Source organism: Schistocerca cancellata, chromosome 6, assembly GCF_023864275.1.
Source record: "Schistocerca cancellata isolate TAMUIC-IGC-003103 chromosome 6, iqSchCanc2.1, whole genome shotgun sequence".
Lineage (NCBI taxonomy): Eukaryota > Metazoa > Arthropoda > Insecta > Orthoptera > Acrididae > Schistocerca > Schistocerca cancellata.
In genome coordinates, this window is record NC_064631.1 from 30,876,697 (window position 1) to 30,897,084 (window position 20,388).

The following is a 20,388-nucleotide window of genomic DNA, read 5'->3' on the forward strand; positions in this document are numbered from 1 at the left end:
TTATTCATATTACTCAGTCGATTTTCCCATTTTGCTGATACAAATTGCAGCCCTCCGCTGCTCAAGGGTTCAAATTGCAGCAGGTAGCATGCAATATGGCGGTGTGTAATGTAACTGTGTTGGTGCATGCAAAACAGAATGCTGTAATCGAGTTTCTAACAACAGAAAACCTGCTCCGATTGAAACCCACAGAAGAATGGAAGCTGCATACAGTGACAATGGCAGATCACACAGAAGCACTGCGACATCTGCACCAATCCATTGCCTTCAGTTCATCATCATCATCATCATCATCATCATCCATACAGTTCTGACTTGGCCTCATCTGGTTTTCATCTGTTTCAAAAATTGAAGAACAGCTTTGAGGACTTCACTTTGATAGTGTTGAAGTGGTAAAAGCAGAGGTGAGGTTGTGGCTTTATCAACAAAATCAAACATTTTAGAGTGATGGTATCAACGAACTGGTCTCTTATTGGGAGACGTGTTCATTGCCTGGGTGACTATGTTGAAAAATAAATAATAGACATGAATAATAAAAATGTAGAGTGTTAGTAATGTTTGGTTTATTTAAAAAGCTGTAAGGGTTATCACATAAAAAGTTCAGAGGCATTACCTTTCAACATGCCGTCATACTTCATTAGCACTCCTTACTGCCAAATACTACTAATATTTTCAAGAAAGATGACTCAGAGGAGGTTTGTTATCTGAAATCTACTTTAATTTCTTAAGTAACATTGGGAGTCAGCTGAAAATAGTAGCTAAAACACTGGAAAGGTCTGATTTAAATATACTAGAGATGTACAAACAAATTATACTTCTTATTTCTAAAATCCAGGAGAGAAGAAAGGACAACTTTTTGGTAGCAAAGCAGAGCACAACCAAAATGTAACATCTATGAATTTGTAGAAAAAAAGGTAACTCAAGACTTTAGCAGCTTTTATAGAAATATGTTTCAGTATCTGCAAAAAAGGTGTGATATGACAGATGATAGTCCCTATGCATCCCTTGCAACTTTTTCTCTACAGGAAGGGATTGAGTTCAAAAATTTTGGGAAGGCTGTACAACTGTTTCATCTAACTAAAAATATCTGCATAGATGACCTATATGAAAAGTTCAGTGGTCATTGAGATTACCTTAACAAGAGTGTGAACAAAGACAGTGACATCATGGCAGACTGGCTTAAATTGTTTTCTTCATTATCTGAACAATGTCTATCAAATTTTCCGGTGTTAGTGTTTTTGTTCAGAATCCCTGGCTCAATGGCTTTATGGAGTTAATCTTTTCTTTCATGAAGAGTAAGTGGTGTGAGACAAGAAACAGATGTTCAACAGATTTAATGAAGGCAGAATTCCAGAAACAGTGACTATGAAGGCATGCTCTGTTCAGAATTTTTTTTTAAATTTGCAATGTGTGATATTCAATTATTAAAAAGTGCCCAAAGTTTACAGAAATACAACTGGTTTACGAGCTCCTTGCCAGGCTTTGTAGGTCCAAGGGATGTCTACCAGCTGCCATGTCATCCTCTACCTTGCACCATCATATGGAGGGGTATAGAGTCAGTGCACCCCTCTCCAAGCAATTTTACAGACTTTCCAGACCTTGGAGCCACTGCTAATTGTTCAAGTTGGCATCACAAGACTGAGTGCACTCTGTTATAGTCCGACTAAGGAATAATCTGGAAGTCAAATCCAGGTCCCCTGCATGGCAGCTGTCTACACTGACCACTTATGTGGAGAGATGGACATCTGATTGACTAGTGCTTGAAAATGATCAGTAGGTACTTTTTGTGTTTTTTAGATGTGTACTTCTACACTATTAATAGTTTGTGCACTCTTATTAAATATATGGAAGGAGCTATGTAACTTTTCGTGTGGTACAACACATTTGTGTATTTTTGTATAACATTGTTATAAACTAATAACGTGTCATCACTCCCTTTTTTATTTTACGGAATATGGCAACCCTAACCATGAGTGACCACTCCACAACAGACCTGCTGTCTAGCCTCAACACATGAGGCAATAAAAAACATTAAGATTATTATCTGCAGAGCTTACAGCTTTCTTGATAGCTGCAGTACTCCAATAAGCCATGTATCCGAGGCTAAGAGAAAGGTGTCTGGCAGTGCAGGACCAAATCATAGCAGTGCGAAGATGTTCCATTTCCTGTAGCGACAGTAGCATTGAAATTCAATTATCAACAAATGGTCAATGTGCACTACACGAAAATACTCTGCTCCTGGTTGGAGAATGATTTTCCTCACACATTTGACTGGAGGGAAACTGATAGCCAGTATAGTCACAGGGAACTGATGGGGACATTCTAAATGTAAAATAGCACACGTAATAAAATACCAAAAAGTGTCTTATGACTACAATATCAATGATTTGATTTGATTAGATGTACTTTTTGTTCCAATGGACCCATCATGAGGAGATACTCCTGGATGTAGAACATGTCAGAAAAACAAGTATACACAATAAACATTTACAAAGAAAAATAAATATGCTAATGTTCCTCATGGCTGTGGAATGATTAAAAAAAAATTTTAGCATATATTCACAGAGTTGTAGATTTAGAGAAATCTTGTGATATTGTTGACTGGAATACACTGTTTGAAATCCAGAAAGCAGCAGGGGTAAAATACTGAGAGCAAAATGTTATCTACAACTTACCAGATATCAAACTGCAGTTATAAGAGTCGAAGGACATGGAAGGAAAACAATAGAGAAGGGTGTGAGACAAGATTGTATCCCTTTACCCATATTGTTCAATCTGCACATTGAGAAGCAGTAAAGGAAAGCTATGAGGTTGGCTGATGATACCGAAATTCTGTTGGAGGCCAAAAATTGGTTTGAAAACTAGTTGAATGAAACAGGTAGTGTCTTGAAATGAGACTGTAAGATGAATATCAACAAAAGTGCAACCAAGGTGATGAAGTGCTGTCAAACGACATTATATGATACTGAGGAAATTAGATGAATAAATGTACACTAAAAATAATTTATGGGGTTTGCTATTTGGGTCACAATACAACTGCCAGTGGCCTAAGCAGAGAGGATACAAAATGTAGGCTAGCAATATCAAGAAGAGTGTTCCTTAAAAAGAAGTATATTTTAACAATTAATGCACCTTTAAATGATAGGATACCTCTGAGAAAATATTTGTATAGACTGTAGCCATGTATTCAAGTGAAACATGGATGATAAGCAGTACTCACAAGAAGAGAATAGAAGCAGGTTACATGTGGTGACATAGCATAAAGCTGAAAACTAGACATATAGGTGAAATAAGTAATGAAGAGTTACTGAACTGAACTGGGGAGAAAAAAATGTCAATTCCTGATCGAAACAATAAATCAGTTGATAGGACATGTCCTGGGACATCAAGAAATAAGAGGTTCATCCATATATGAAACAGCTATTCACACCTGCATCGCTCCACACTACTGAAAGTACATTTTATGTAAGTATAACACCAAACAGCTTCTTATAGTAATATTTATTTAACTAATAAGACAAACGTCTTACATTCATAACAAAAAATGAAAAACTAATTAATAAACAACTGCATCATATCTCAAAAAGTGAAATAATATCTAATACTGTACATCAAGGCAAAACAAGAATGAATCGATAATTTCAAAGAAGTACCTGCACAAGTTTGTGTATTCACAAGAACATGTAAGCTACTAATGAAATATATTTGCTTAGTCACCTACATCCTTATCATTCCTAAATGAGGTATTTCCTCATTCTCGTTTGTGCAAAATGATCCATTACTTAAAATAAATCAATATTTGTGCTCTATTATTTTCTACATAACTTATACATCTACATACACATACTGTGTGAGTCATTAAAGCCTGTTCCTCTTCCTTCCATTCGCGGCTGGAGCGTGTGAAGAATGAATGTTCTGTGGCTTTGTGCATACGGCGTTTTGCTTCGGGTTCCGTCTATGACCATTCGCGCATTATTTCGCCATTCCTGAAGCCTCGTAAAATGTAAGTACTAAAAAAAAATTAATTTCGAAAAAGAAAGCTCAACTTCTAGAACAGCCTTGTGTTCTGTTAGATACATCAGAACTGTTTTAAATAAATTTCAAATCAGCATTGGCTGCACTGGAAACAGAACGGAAATGTGATGAGGAGATGCGGAAATAAGGTTATACTGGTACGTATACACTAAAATGTGCTTACTTCCTTACAACTAGGTGTTTAGTTGTGAATAATTATTGTCAGTCATTAAAAAGGAAGATGTTACTTTAGGTCCAGTTACGGTCTCTGTCAATCTATCGCCTTCACCAAAGCTCGTGGAAGTGCTTCTGTATTGCTTTAATTCTTTTTTCAGAAGATTTACACTCGATATCTCTCCTTTCACAGATGTTGGAAGCTTAATGTAGTTTGTCACATGGTCCTTAAATGCTAGCTACTTCTATCAGGAACCGAGACATACGTCGCAGTGGTAAGATGTTTTACCCAAATTCGGAGGGACAGCGATTCGAAGCCTCCGTCCGCCCATCGGGGTTTTCTATTATTTCCCTCCAAAGTGCTTAAGGCAAACGCCGGGACAGTTCCTTTCAAAAGGATGCGACCGATTTCTTTACCCATCCCTCCCTGCCCAAGTTTGCGCTTGGTCTATAATGACCTCCTAGTGGACGGAAAGTTTAGTGTTTAACTTCCTCCATCTTTGTTTCACACGCGCGGTTGCGTTCTGCGTTGTGTATATATTCAGATTGCAAAGTCTTAGATGATGTGTTAATTCTTTCCAATGGTTTATATTGAATATGAAAAGGTTAAGATATCTTTGAAATAATCACGGAACAAGTTTTTAAATCCCGTTACCGTATCGTACTATGCCCAAAAAAATTGTAGAGCTTCTCACCTGTTCCGAAATACATGGATGTTCCTTGATTAGCTTCTATAGCACCTTTAAGGACTAAATTTAAATTTTAACCTCTTTTGTTCATCATTCATGACGGATGCTACCTCGTAGCCTTACTGAAACATTTGCTCAGATCTAGCCCCCTTATGTTCTACATATTCAATTAACTGATGGTCGTATTCTAATGCAGACGGACCGTTTGACGTGGGAAAAGGAAGTAAACGATCCACTTATCTTTAGGACTCAAAGATTTCCGGAACAAGCTGTCATTATTTTAATTGACACACCGATAAGCTTCTCTCGTCTGATACTAATTTTTTCCAATTTTCCTTCGCAGTTTAATTTTTCCTCAGTATTCCCCCTCCTCCTCCCCCCCCCCTCTCTCTCTCTCTCTCTCTCTCACTCATTTAATTTAAGAGGCACCGTATCTTCTGGGGCATTCCCCGCTGTTCCTAGCCTATTTACATCAGTCTATTACCACTCGATAGTTTCATTAATTGTGCGGTTATTATTTTCCGCATATCGTCTTATGTTGGAGGATACAACATATCGCTAGGTGACGCAGTTTCCAACAATACATGGGCTCCCCGCGGCCCATGCCGTTGCGTAGCACCAGTTTCAGATGTGACGACTGACGAGCAACATGAATGTGTCTTTCTGCGGACAGTAATATTGTAAGAATATCATGAAATACAGCAAATGAAAGTGTGGAGCAACGATAGCTGTCAAAAGGTAATACACCAACAAACTTTTCGAATTCGTGACACCCAGACCCAGGCATCAATACGACTGCATCTTTCTGCAGACGCATAATACTCACAGGCAAGTGTATTTAATGAACTGCAGTTATATACAAAGTAATTTAATTCTGGAAACCCGTCACCATAACTGTTTATGAAGGTTTGCCTAAGGCAGTTTGTGCTACGAAGTATGAATTTTATAAATCACGTAATTACAGGAAAATTGGAATCCCGCATATTAGACATGCTCCTACGAAACTGTCGTTGTAAGTGATCTATGTATCCACTCGTACAGGTTTGTTCGACAAGTCGAGAGTAGTACTGTGATGTACTGAAGTGTATACGTTCCATGCACATATCATAAGAAACAATACATTTTATAAGAATTTGTGATTATTATAGATGTACTAGCGGACAAACCCGGCATTTCCCGGATATTCGTTTTGCCAATTTTCTATTAAGAACGAGAGCAACTGTGTTTGTAGTGTAATGCCCCGCGCAGTTTCTGTACCCTGAGCGCAGTTGCTTCGCATATCTACAACACGATTTTGTACACGTCTCTATGACAACGCATCTTCGTAGTTTATAGAAGGCTATCGTCTCCGCTTACAGCCGTTTGCGCTTTGCAGTTGAAAGCTGTCAAAAGCGCTGCAATGTGTCAGGTATTTCCTTAAGTTGACTCAACTGTAGGAATGTAAAGAATAAATGTATTAAAACTTCATGCATGATGCGGGATTGTTTCACGTATCTCAGTGTTTATGAAGTCAAATCTCTTGAACTATGTTTGAGCTGTGTGTTTTACAATGATATATTTGTGTAGGTACATTCAGCGGCATATGTGAATACCGTTTGCAAAATGTTGCTAGTAGAATTAGTAGCAAAGAAGCACTAAATTTAACGACATCCACGATGTGGCAATTTTACACGTGTCTCATTATTTATGGCGTAATGTCGCCTGAAGTATGATAGGCAGATGGTTCTTACCGCGACAGCGTTTATTGCCTAACAGGAAGGGATATATATACCGAGTTTGGTTGAAATCTATTCAGTGATTTAGGAGGAGACGTGGAAAAACAAACAAACAAACAAACAAACTATCAAACAAACAAACACACACACACTTTAATAAACGTATTGATTTCGAATATTAAACTGTATTTCTGTCAGAAAATTTAATTTGCCTTTTAACTCAGAGCCATCTTTTGAACGGAATGATACGCAATTTGAAACTATTGTTTCAGTTTATGTGTAATTAATTCATTTTTGTACAACTGCAGTTCGTATACTCAGTTCCATTACTGTGCGACCATGTTTTCTTGGCTTCTCATCTCCCTAGTACTGAATCGGTAGATGTCGCTGGAATTCATGTGCTAATATGTTCATCCTCTTTGCCAACATTGCCGATCGAACGTTACCTGCGCAACGTGCAAGACACTTTAGTTGTCATTGTTTAATTCTGTTTCATTTCGGTGATATGTAATTTGTAGCAGTATCGTTAGTACAGGACCTCTTACGATGTTGTCTATCCTATAGCAGACAAGTATTGATTGTACAGTCTAAGAAGATTCTCGGAGCGGTGGCTAACGGAAATACTTGTAACAAGAAAAGTCGAAACAGTATACATCATTTCGGACGGATATTCCTTTGTTTCTGGTCGCTACCAATTAGCTTTCAATATTGTGTGCGAAGATTATATCTTGACTGAATGTATCAACAAATTGAAGCCATTTCAAATTCGGTTACATGCTGGGTGCTCGGAAATTCCCGTTACAAACTGCTAGGACTTGTAGAGCGGAATGAGTACATAATATTTTGATTAGGAAACGTCATCCAACGACGCCACAGAGCGTCAGAGTTATAGGAGCCAGCACCCGTAAATATATGTTAATACAGAATGATCCCAAAATGATGTTACAAACATCTCAAGGATGACGGAGAAGGGCAAATATATCAGTTTCACGGTAGGGTACCTGTACCGGGAACGAATGAGTCGAAAATTATAAGCGAAAACCATTCTGATGCCTGTCACTTTGGAATACATTTACTGGTACTGTTGTTGCTAATATTGCAAGGTAGGCGATTTTCAGATATGGTAGTATGAACCCAAAACAAGAAAAAAAGTGTCTAGCAGACATGGGCTCTAAAATGAATACCTTACGAGCTATGAGCAGTTATTCAATAGAAAAGATGTGTTCCACAGTAGCGAAGACGAACAATCTTCATAGCTCATCAGGTACGCATTTTAGACCATGTTTACTGGATTTTTTTTCTCTTTTTGGTCCATAATACTAAGCTGAAAGTTGCCTACTCTACAGTTTTCGCAAGAGCAGTGCCGATTGGCAGAAGTATCAGAACCAGGGACCCTCAGCTCAAATTGATACATTTATCTTTCTTCATTATCCTTGGAAGTTTGTAACATCATCAAGGAATTACCCTTTATATTTATACACTTGCAGGCGCCGGCGCCTATAACTTTGACGCTCTCTAGTGTAGTTCGATGACATTCCCGGACTTGGGTTCCTATTCAAAATATTATGTAATCACTCTCCGCTGCAAGCCATAGGAGTTTGTAAAGGGGATTTCCGAACACCCTGTACAGCACTACTGTGATTTTAGCTCCGCATGTTGAGTCGGCCTAAGTTTTCGAGCACATACGCACACGGAACGCAGACTCCTCTGCTAGTTGAAGCTGACTAGATAATTCGCATTAGCGGAAGAGTTCGACATTTCTAATCAATTTTACTGGTTTTTAATTCTTTGTTTCCCTTTTAATTTTCGCAACTTTTTTCATGTTTCCTTCTTTCGACTGCGTGGACTTGATTGTGGTGTTTCTGACACTCTTGTAGGTGCCATACGTACCACGGGACTTCCTACCTCGCAGTTTTTCACCGTGTGTTTTTAGTAATTTCAACAACGAATGGGATGGGCATCGTTATTGGGTGCACAGAAAATGTTACTCGTGTACGAACAGGTTGTGCGTGAATTCTGAACGGAGAAAAATTTGCAAATGACAGAATTAGGAATGAACAGCAACATTCTTGTCCATCTGAAAATTCAGACACGCGGATGAAGAAATGAATGCATAACTGCAGTAAAAAAGTCCACGAATAAAAGGCAGTGCATGTTTTCCAGATTTGTAAAGAGAAATATCAACATATGAAAGATATAGATTGTGGTGTCACCGCCAGACACCACACTTGCTAGGTGGTAGCTTTAAATCGGCCGCGGTCCATTAGTACATGTCGGACCCGCGTGTCGCCACTGTCAGTGATCGCAGACCGAGCGCCACCACACGGCAGGTCTAGAGAGACGGACTAGCACTCGCCCCAGTTGTACGACGACGTTGATAGCGACTACACTGACGAAGCCTTTCTCTCATTTGCCGAGACATAGTTAGAATAGCCTTCAGCTAAGTCCATGGCTACGACCTAGCAAGGCGCCATTAACCATATCTAGAGAGAGTCTCACTTGTATCCTCAAGAATGCTGTATACAAATGATGGATTAAAGTTAAGTATTAAAGAAGCTACGTACTTTTCTTTATAGCATTCATTACGTATCCTGTTTCAGACATCACGCCAGCCGGCGTGTGTAACGCGTGCATTTCGGCTACTTCCGAGTGGCGTGGCTGTCTTGCTACGCCACAACATAGATTTAGCAAATATGCTAAATTATGACAAATGCAAGACTACATTGTGTAAAGCAAGAAGGGAAGGTATTGGGACGACCCATAACTCCTGCACTAGTTCGGAGATTCAGCTGAGAGAAGATGTTTTGAAAGTAACAGAACGAAATAGTTTTTTGGAAACTGATATTGGCTCTGTTCCTGGCGAAACCATGTTGACGTTCGGTTTTGAAGAAGCGGAGAAAATCCTGTGTGAAAATGGAACCGTTCTTACGGGTGCGGCATTTGATAGTTGTTCAAAACAATTAAAAAACTGTGTACCATACATGCTGCCTTAGGAAGCACGAAGGTATTTTCTGTTTTATTTGCTTTGCTCCCAGCCAAAAGTCAAAATACACATGACGCAAAATTAGGTGCCTGGGTGCTAGACTTTGAAAATGGCTGCAATTAAATCTATGAAATCTGTGTTCTCCGAAACATTCCTTTACGGTTGCTATTTCACTTGAAACACTATGTGTGGAAGAAAATACAAGAACTGGGATTACCAGAGGAACACAGAACAGAGGATAATATCGATCGTTTCGCTACATATACGCTACAGTGGCACATGTTGCACCAAACAGCGTTGAAGAAGCGTGCATGGTAATTCTGGAGCAAATGACAAGTGGCGAAAGGACCATGAAATTCGCAGGCTATACGGACAATCAATCGATGGATGGAAAATTCTTGTATGCCAATTGCAATGTGGCATGTTTTTAACCAGCGGGTCAGGACCACGAATGCTGTCGAAGGTTGGCAAAGGAAACTAAATTCCTCAATAATAATCAAAAACATCCTAACGTACATTTTCTGATAAATAAGCTAAAGAGACAAGCAGTAAATGCTACATTTGAAATTAAAAAAGATGCCATTGGCGCGCCCTTTTAAACATAGAAGAAAACGATACGTAGACGTTGACAAAAGGTTAAAACACATCATAAGAAAAAATCAGAATGAAAAATGCTCCTATCGTTGCACAAAAAGGGCGAATATATCCTGGACAGAGTTGGGAAGTAAAAGAAGGGAACTAGATTTTCGACTATATCGCAGCTTCAAAGTTATTTAAATCAAAACATGTTGACCTATTCGCGTTTTTTTACTTGTTAATATTTGTACCCAAGTAATGTAATGTAATACATTGTGTCAAGTAGAGTAACATGCTACATGATGTCATCCCCCCAGGAATAAATCCACCCCCAAAATTGTATCCTCCCAGAAAAACTTGTTTAGTTATTACATATATGCTGCTCAGCCGTATGATTATACAATTTATTATGGCCGGCGAATCTTATGGATTTTTACCACAGAATCTAGCCTATAAATTTCAATATGCAGGTGTGGCAACATCCTGCAACTAAGAGCGCTCACTGCGCTGGGGAAGTACTGTTAACTCGCAAAAAAGCGCGAATATGTCAAGATAAAATTATGATGTAAATGTGTTTTAAGCTTCCAGATAATTCGAAAAGCTGATTCCCTTCCTTTACATCCCTAACTCTGCCCAGGAATATTCACTTGGTTTGTACTAGGATAGGAGCAATTTTCATTCTGGTTCGCAACTTTTACTCTACAATATTGTTGACGTTAGACCGCCATAGCTTGGCAACCGAGGTACATTTTTGTTGACAGGGGCGATGACTGATCCGTATAGTATTTCTTTATTGTCTTTCGAACCATGTTACCTATATCGTGCCAACGGATAAAGCTTTCGCAAAAAACATCAATTACGTTAACTCGTCTATCATTTTACAAAATTTGAAGCGATACCCATAAGTTTGAAACCTAAGAACTGCGCGTAAAAAACCTCACAAAAAAACGAATAATCCGAATAAAGCTAGATTTTTGAAACCAAGTTTTCCATTTTATCATAGGAATGCATTTTTTATTTGTCTGAATCACCTTAAACCTTTCCGCGCATTCAGTTCACGTAATAATGACTTTTACGTGATACATTTACCTCGACTATAAACCATCGTACCTGGGCAACGGGTAAAGATTATTTGATAAAAAAAATTCGTTTTGAGTTTATCTTTTTGTGTCCGTTAGTCAAAGTTTGAATCGATTCGTACAAATTAAAAGTATAGAAGTGGCGCGCTTCAAAAACTTCCTAGAAAGAACGTGTTTTTTGCACGTGAAATCCGCAAGGTGCACAGACATTAACTGAACATTAATTTCAGCCCAGTTAACATCTTTTGCAAAAGAGATTAATCGATTCGCACAATTTGGCCGGGCGCCAATTCCGATTCGTCGTCGAAGCGCTGCTTAATCTTAATATGCTGTAACTTAGCTACTGGAAGATGGATATTCGAGGGGCTGTATAAATGGCCGCTGGTCCAGGCTACACACAAAAATTATTTGCCCCATGTTCCTTGCTCAAATAGAATCCGAGCGCCAAGCTGCCGTCCGCCCCCCCCCCCCCCCCCCCCCGCAAAAAAAAAAAAAATAGCTGCGATTCTGCGTGCGGCCTTCCCAAACGTAAGTACTCGGGGGTTTTAAGAATATGTTTAAACTGTTCGGATTTATTACACAAAATTGTGTGAGAAAATAAATTCATAAAATAACACAATATCAACGTAGGCTTCCGCTGTCATTGTCACAGTTAATAAAGTTTTTCTGGGTTTGTGACCGCATTGTCAGTAAGTAAAGCTACCGACGTTCCGGTCAGTGCTGCAAGTCACTTCTTTTCAGGGTATTTTGTTCACTGTAAACAAAACACCCTGAAGAATGTCACTTGTAACAGTGACCGAAAGTCGTTAGTTTTACACACTGACAATGCGGTCACAAACTCAGAAAAATTTTATTGACTAACACAAGAAATTTAACTCATTTGCTGCAGTAACTTTGTAGAGGCAAAAGAAGGTAAAAAAATAAAAAGGTAAAAAAAGTAATTTAACATGCACGTGGACTATCTGCACATCCAGTCCTAAGCCTAGATAAAATGTGAAAAGATGTTCTTATTACAAAACAGTGGGCACAGCCTCCTCAAGTGTTGCGGCTTCCTTTGACGCTCGGGAACCCACGTAGACGTCACGGATCGCAAAGCCGAACGTCGGAAAGCTGACGACACAGTTCTTTCGGGCAACCGCGTGGCCTCAGGGCAATGCCCCTGACGCTGCTGCCCGGTTCCGCCCTTGAGTTTGCCGCGTCGCTTCTCAAAAAGTAACAGTTCGGCTCTCCCCGCTAGCGTTCAGCCTGCAGACCCAGAACGGCATCTGGCGCTAACGTCAAATCAAGATTTATGACGTAAACTGCTCGAGCCGATAGAGAGACGCTTAGCCATCACTGCGAAGAACAGTGAGGACAACGACGGGCGGTGTAGCTTGCGTGACTAGGAGCAGTTACGCAACTGTTGACGCGAGTTTCACAAACGGCCGCGCTGCACCGGCAACGAGGTCGCTTCCTGTCCGTTGTGTTGTCTGCTTCCTCCTCCTCTCGCCCCTGCCTCGTGCCCTAAAGAGAGGATTGTAACATCGCAGCCGGTAAACCGGTTCGGCTCCGGCTCCGTGATCACCTCCCAGGGACGTCGAGTTTGTAAACAAAGCGGACGGTGGACGCATCTCCCACCACATACGTTACTTCCAGACAGCTGTGCCTGTAACTGACTGCAATACCGTTTATGTGAATCATAAACTAATGTACTAAAGAAATAACATCAAAATAGTTTCACCTTTCACACGTGCCGCATCGGCGGCTAGCTCAGTCTCACGGAAACAGAATCTTCATTTAGCTTGAGTACGACTTGCCGTAGAGAGTCAGGAGTGTTCACAGGTATAAAAGTAGAAGCAGCAAAAGGTATCCTTTAATCGCTTGCTGAATTATTTTCAATACTCCCCTGCTTTGAGTGATAATCCCGCGTATTTTGTAAGCTGCTAGATGTCACTGATAACTTGATGTCGCTGACTTCAGTGTTTTTAACATCCAAACCCGCTCTCTATTTTGAAAGCGCAATTTTATCCAGTACTGATCAGCCGCACCTGGCATAGTTACAGAAGAGCCCCTTCGGCCATCATTTTTCAGGGTTCCTGCAGGACCTTTCATGCTACGTTATGAGTCCGCAAGGACACAAAGTCGTCACCGAACTTCCCTCATTAACCCTAGATTACTAAACCCAAGTATAATTTACGATCGCAAACTGTATAAAGCAGAACATTTTGTACTTAATTTAACATGTAATGTACCATTCGAGACCTAAAAACTGTACTCAACTAATGCATAACATACGAAAATTACTTCATTTGAGTAAAATGTGGAGTAGTGAACTTTACGATGGTTTATTAGCAAATAAACATTTTCCCACCTTCAGTGTTCTAGGTTAAGGCAATCCCGCAGCCTCATGTCTTTGGCAGTTGTCCATGTTTCAGAATTTTGTCGATACTTCTACAACCTTATTGGGCAATAGTGTTCTCCAGACAACTATCTATCTGAGCTGCAACAGTGTACTTTTGATAAAGTAACAAATTTTTCTCATTTGTCGAAATAAGATCACGTAGTACCTTAAGCTGCTGTTTATTTTTTATTGTGCAGTCGATTTTGGTCAGACACCATTATCAAGCACAGACTTTTTTAAAAGGAAGAGTTACATGTATTCATAAAAAGGCAGTGTCAAGAATATAATATTTATAAGTACTGTATATATAATATTTATAAATATTTTTGACAGTGTTTTTATGATGTGTGTCTGTAACTTTTGATGTTAACAAAAATATTTGACTATGACCGGTAGCACAATAAAAAAGTAAACGGAGGCTTAATTCTGTAGTGCATCAAAGCTGTGTAAGACAGCCAACAAAAAGTATTTTTCTCAATTTTTTGTGACGAATACTCAGTAACGTCTAAATTGTGTAGCATACTGCAAACTGGTTTGCTTCATTAAATAAAAAATTTAAAAAAGACACAATCGTAACACGAAATATCGGCGTAACTGTGTCAAAACGCTGTATTCTGGAGAAAAAGATTTTCTTTATTTTGATAACAACTTATTATTGGGCCTAGAATTGTTGTATCCCTCTTAGGGGCTTCAGTAAAACTGGAAAATAGCTAATGAAACAGAACGCAATTGAACACCTTGCAAGTGCAAAGCTCAGCTCTGATACTTAACAGTCTCCACTGCTGATAATACTAGCAGCTGTCTGTTGCACTGTTAAAGTGAAACTGTCTTCAACACAAAGGTTAATTGGAATACCACGGCGCATTACTACACAGGAGCGATCTTATTGGAGATGGTATGCCGTTGCCTTCTTCTGATCTGTGAAAGCGATTACTCAGTCAGTTGTATCGAGACCTACAGTTTGACGTTGTCTACGATCCAGTGTGCAACTCTACATTTTTCATATTAACAGTCACTGACAAGAGATAAAAGAAATTATTAGCGACAAAAAATATGTTGGACTGACCAGGGATCGAACTCAACACCTTTAGATATGTAGTCTGGCACTTACCCACTTTTCCGAGTAAGATTTTTTAAATAAAATATCAAATAACCATCGAACCAGATACGTATCAGAATATCAGAGAAGGTACTTCTTATGATCGTATCCAGGTTAGTAGTCGATGGTGTGAAAATATTATCGAACGCTTTCGGGATATCTATGATGACAAACTCTACCTCTTCATCTGCTTCTAGTATCTGCGAGGTGTCGAGTATGAATGAAACAATCTGTTTTTCACACTAGTGGTTTCTTCTGAGCCCGTGCTGCTTGTTTGAGAGAAAGTTGCTTTCCTCCATATATATCTTACTGTTTGAGCTCAGTATATGCTTTGGTATCTTCAATTAGTTTTCGGCTGCAGTGTCAAACTGTAACACCAGAGAGGCGTCTTACGCCCGCGCCAGCGAAGATCAATGGCCTGAAACTGGTCCACTAAGAGGAGAAAGTGCGAGTCTGAGGGACGTCTGCGAGTTGCCCGCTCTGCGTATTGCCTGTTCTCAAAAACACAACTTCGTCGATGAAGGGTACTTTTCCTGACATTTTCAAAGAAAAGTATCATAGAAAAATATTCTGACGAGATCTGAAAAAAAAATTGGTTATTTAGGCTGAAGAAGCATCTAGAAAGAGAGTAATCATGGTGACGTCCGAAATAAAATTACTCATTTTTTTTGTAAAAACGTGATGGGAGTAATTCAGTTCCGTTCACCAGATTCTAGATCATTCCCTCCCCAAAAAACAGTGAGCGGGTCGTTGCGAACTTGGTTCTTTCGAGCACAGACTAGTTAACACTGAGGAGTTCGGAACAACTTGTCTCCGTGCGCGCTATTTTTGAAGTTGCGGCCCTTACGTAGTCACAGTGACGGGTTTGCGGCCCTATCAAGTCTGTACACACCTGTTCCACATCATAGCTTTTGAGGTATTTCGAGCAGAATTCACCTGCTATGCTAACAAACATGGTCATACGACACCCAACTCAGGCTTTCCTCACATAACATCCTTTAAGTCGTGGATCAAGGAGATCTGGTGGATTCAATATTACTTAACTTTCGAAAAGAATTTGAATCAGTACCACCCCTACGGTTATTATCGAGAGAATGGTCGTATGAGGTATCAAGTTAAATTTATGCCTGGATCTTGAATTTCAAAGTAGCGAGGATGCAGCATGTTATATTGGATGGAAAATCATCGACAAAAAATGGTTCAAATGGCTCTCAGCACTATGGGACTTAACTTCTGAGGTCACCAGTCCCCTAGAACTTAGAACTACTTAAACCTAACTAACCCAAGGACATCACAAACATCCATGCCCGAGGCAGGACTCGAACCTGCGACCGTAGCGGTCGCACGGTTCCAGACTGTAGCGCCAAGTACCGCTCGGCCACTCCGGCCGGCAAAATCATCGACAGCTGTAGGAGTAAATTCAGATGTACCCCTTCCCATTCACGTTGTATATTAATCACCATACAGACAGCATTAACAGGAGCCTCTGACTTTTCGCAGATTAAGTAGTTATCTATAATAAAGTACCGTCTGGGGAAAAAAAGGACAAATACCCAGGCCGATAGTGATGAGATTTCAAAGTGATGCAGCGGCTGGAAGTTTGCTTTAAATGTAAAAAATTCTAAAACTGTGCGTTTCACAAAACGAAAACACATAGTATCTTATGACTACATTATCAATGAGTCATGGTTGCGGTCGGTGAATGGATACAAATATTTGGGTGTAACACAGTACATAACAGGGGTATGAGAAGAACCACTGCATAGTCTCAGTCGTAAATAAACCAGGTAACAGACTTCGGTTCATTGTTACGGTACTATGAAAATGCAGACTATACAAAACATTCGTATAGAACCCATCCTAGAATATTACTCAATTCTATGACTCCCGTACCAAGCTGCACTAGTAGGGGTTTTATAATTTGTTTTAGTTATGAATTGAATATCACTTTCTGTCTTTAGGTTACAAATGATGAAGTGGGTCAAGGCAAAACTTAATCTTGGACTGTAAGCATTAAATCAATCAAAACGGCAACACGGCCAATTGTGAAACAATATAATTTGCGTCAGATTAAAATTTAGTGTTGCAACTTACGCTTCATGGCGAATACGGTTACGGAAATGTGTAAATACAACTCAGGTTAACACGTGTCTTCAGTAGACAGTGGTGAGTTACGTGAAAATTGTTCTATCAAAGATTTTATTGCATATATAATGCAATTTAATCTTTGACAGGATAAACAAGCGAAGTTTCCAACTACAGGCGGTCACATGTGTAACTGGAAGATTCACACTCATGATCAAGCGATTTGTTCAAGCATGCACATATCCCCTTAGCCTTCACACATTTCAAGGATGCTTTTACAAGAAACAGTTTGTGCTTCGACTACGTGGCAATCAAGAGAAGAGTATTTACTGTTTTTGGCCGAATTTGCCCTAGTGACGAAAAAAAATGAAAGGGGAAACGTGATATATGGGGTAAAAACTGGTTAACAAAAAAGGAGTTCTAATAATGAGTTAGTCCAAATGTTTGGCGTAATTATTTCTGGATAAACTGAAAAACAAATTTAAATCTCCCGTTGCTCGCAACATCTTCGAAAACCCGGATACAATAATGAAATAAGGTGAGACGTCACAACAGTATAGCGGGTTCTCCCGTCCTGAAGGGACAGTGACATATTCAAACACGCATCTATACAGACCTGTTATACACGATTGTTGACTTTTGTAGTTAATCTCTTCTTGCTCCACGTTAAAAAATACCCTCGATTTTGTTTCCTCTTGTATTTCGTTCTGGGAGAATTTATCTTTTTAAGTCTAGTCGCCTACAGAGCGCCTCCGCAGATGGCGGATGGGAGGATGCTCACCAGACATGGTGGGTACCAGGGAAATAAAATATCTGGAGCGGACCAAACTAGTACCAAGGACACGACGCTTCCATATGACAGTGGCGGTACCCCAACACCGTCTGGTCCACATGTTATTGGCGGCTGATTAATATCGTCTCTGGCCAGCAAGCAAACAAAAAATACAGTCGTTACAGGAAATAGTCCAGAATATGGGTTTTAAAATATCTTTTGAAAAAAAAATTGTGACGGAACCGCCACTGGCAAACAAAATTAGAATTGGAGAACACGAAATAAAAATTGTTTAAAAGTTTAAATACTTGGGAGAAATAAAAAAAAGACAACCTGAATGAGAAACCACCATGGCAGAGTAGAATAAACAAATTGATTAAAACATTTCATGTTACCAAGACACATATCACAAAAAACGCCTTTCAATAGCCACAAAACTGAAACACTGGAAAACAATTACATAACTGCAAAGAACATATGCAAGTGCAGTTATATTTAAAACAGCCAACACTGTAACAATAGATAGATTACTTAAAATAGAAAGAAGAATAGTCAGAACATAAATAAAAAATCCCAAAAATACGGAGTTCGGAGAATAGCTTCAAATGAAACTGTTTATAAAGAAATATGACCAGTGAAAGTTGATGAGGGCAACAGAAAACAGTATTAGTAGGAGAACAATTGAGAAATTATGGACTAATAAGAGCGCCATTAGATGGATCGCAAAGATCAAGGGCGACATCATGAAATTACAGATTACGACGGAGGATTTGAAAGGCAAGACAGACGCGCTCAGGATACTTCAGGACAAACATATCATACTAGCAATAAAAATTCACAGAGAACGAGAAGTGTGATTTTTGATGAGAAGAGAAGGGCACAATCTGAAAGAATGAAAAAGTATTGAGCCAACAGAAAATAGGAGAACGTATTTCATAATTTTGACTAAAGTAGTTCAATATAGACCATAAAGTAAAATAAAAATGTTTCTCTCTACATGGGTGAAATGACAGAATTTTATCAAAAAGTATAATAATGCAATATTCCTTTTTGGCTTAGCGTAAGATGCTTTCGATTTAGTACTGTTGAAGCAAGGCTCACTTTCGTGTACTAGATTAAACTTACCTTGTTGGAAGATATATAACGCTGAAACATATATTAAGTTCGCATTATGTTTACTATCTGAAACCTTATGACACAATTATGAACAGCGTTCCATCAAGCAGTTAAGATATTTGTTGGCGAATTCACAGTGCTATTATGGTCTAGGATAGGGGTCGCCGACAGTTCTTGAATAAGCCTGATAAAACGTATGAAACACGACACTTTGTGATATAATTTAATTTTAAATTTTGTTTTTAGACTATCAGACAATTTTAGCATGTGTGAATTTAGTATGCTCGATTGTAAATTATTGTGTCTAAGTAGTGTACAGAATGATGATGCGGCTAGCGTTCGTCATTCTGTAAATTATCCGGCCGGCTGTTTAAAACATTTGGTGACCTCCAGTCTAGAAGTCAGAGATACTACCTGAACCGATTGTGAAACACGAGACTCGTATGATCAGACAAGCCGAGAAAGTGTGATGCAGCAGGTATGGTCTAGGCGTCGAGTTCAAGGGCGGTGCTCTACCACAACAAAAAATGTTAGAAGGTGAAAATAGTCTAATTTGTTTCCCACGAATTATCGTCTTTATTCACGCGAATTGCGAAAAGTTAAAATCTGATAGGTCGGATTTAGATTTTAAGTTTTCCCGTCTGTTATACTTGTGCATAGAAACTGCCACCCAATGTCGCTACATAGACTGACAAAGTGTAAACGTATAACTTCTTGGATTCAAACTTCGCCATGTCCTGTTAATCCCGCGAACTAAAATTGTGCATGTAGGAGATAAATGTGGCGAAGGAAGAAAATCGACTGTGCCTCACGCATCTAACTGAAATGAAAATGGTTTACAGCTGAAAGTCTGAGTCTGTCCTTACGTTTACATGGGTGAAAAAATTCAGTTTTACCTGAGCTGATTTCCTAATACCGCTTCTAGTTGTTCGCGTAAACAGCCCGCACCCTCCGCACCCCCCACCCTCCACCCCCTCCCACCCCACTCTCAAATATAGATTCTGGAAATGCGGTTCTTCATGCCCGATTTCAGATTTCACAACCGCTTTTTGATTCACATAAACGTTCTACCGCATTTGAGTTATGGTTAGTTGGCAGGCTGCTGCTTCCTTTCTAAAATTTTGGTTAATGCGTACTAAGTGATGGAAAAGAACAGTTGGACCGACCAGAAAGTGGTTCATTAATTTAACTGACGAGAATCGTTTTATAGTAATTGGAAAGAGAATACAAATACGGTTATATTTAATGAACTAGCTAATTCTAAGTGCTTGTCAACAACCCTCTGTCCTGCGTAGCTTTCTAGCTTATAATTCGCTATACCGACTCTCGCTTTTAGCAGCAAAGGCTCTCGTACAAAGTTTATGACTGGTGACAAAATAATCAATACTTTTGCGCACAGGGTTAAGAATATGTCTTTACTCATTAGGAAATTTTCCATGTATTCCAAGTTTGCAAAATGTTGCGAGTGCGACTGTCCCACAAGTGGTCACTTTGCACGTATGCAAAGCATCATCTAATTGGGCGTAATAAAATAGCTTTGCACTAATTGATTGGCGTGGATCACATTCTTAAATATTTTTAACATTTTTTTCAAGAACTAAATATTTAGCATTAATTATATATGAAGGTAGTATCTGTTCCCAAAATAACAGACACCATTGATGACCGTGCAGCTTCTGTAGAAGGAAATAATTAAAACGACACCC

General features: G+C 39.2%; 1 protein-coding gene across 2 annotated transcripts in view; it reads right to left on the minus strand.

The window, feature by feature from the left end:
* The window catches only part of LOC126190905 (dickkopf-related protein 3-like), a 189,972-nt gene that overhangs the window by 106,578 nt on the left and 63,006 nt on the right, over positions 1-20,388 (minus strand). The window contains exon 1 of one of the 2 annotated variants that reach the window (XM_049931531.1): positions 3,848-4,007. The exons of the other annotated variant lie outside the window; for it this stretch is intronic. Coding sequence (XP_049787488.1) covers positions 3,848-3,965 — 118 coding nt within the window. The 5' untranslated portion in view covers positions 3,966-4,007. Of the gene's footprint in view, positions 1-3,847; positions 4,008-20,388 lie in introns of those variants that run through there. 2 annotated transcript variants of the gene reach the window in all.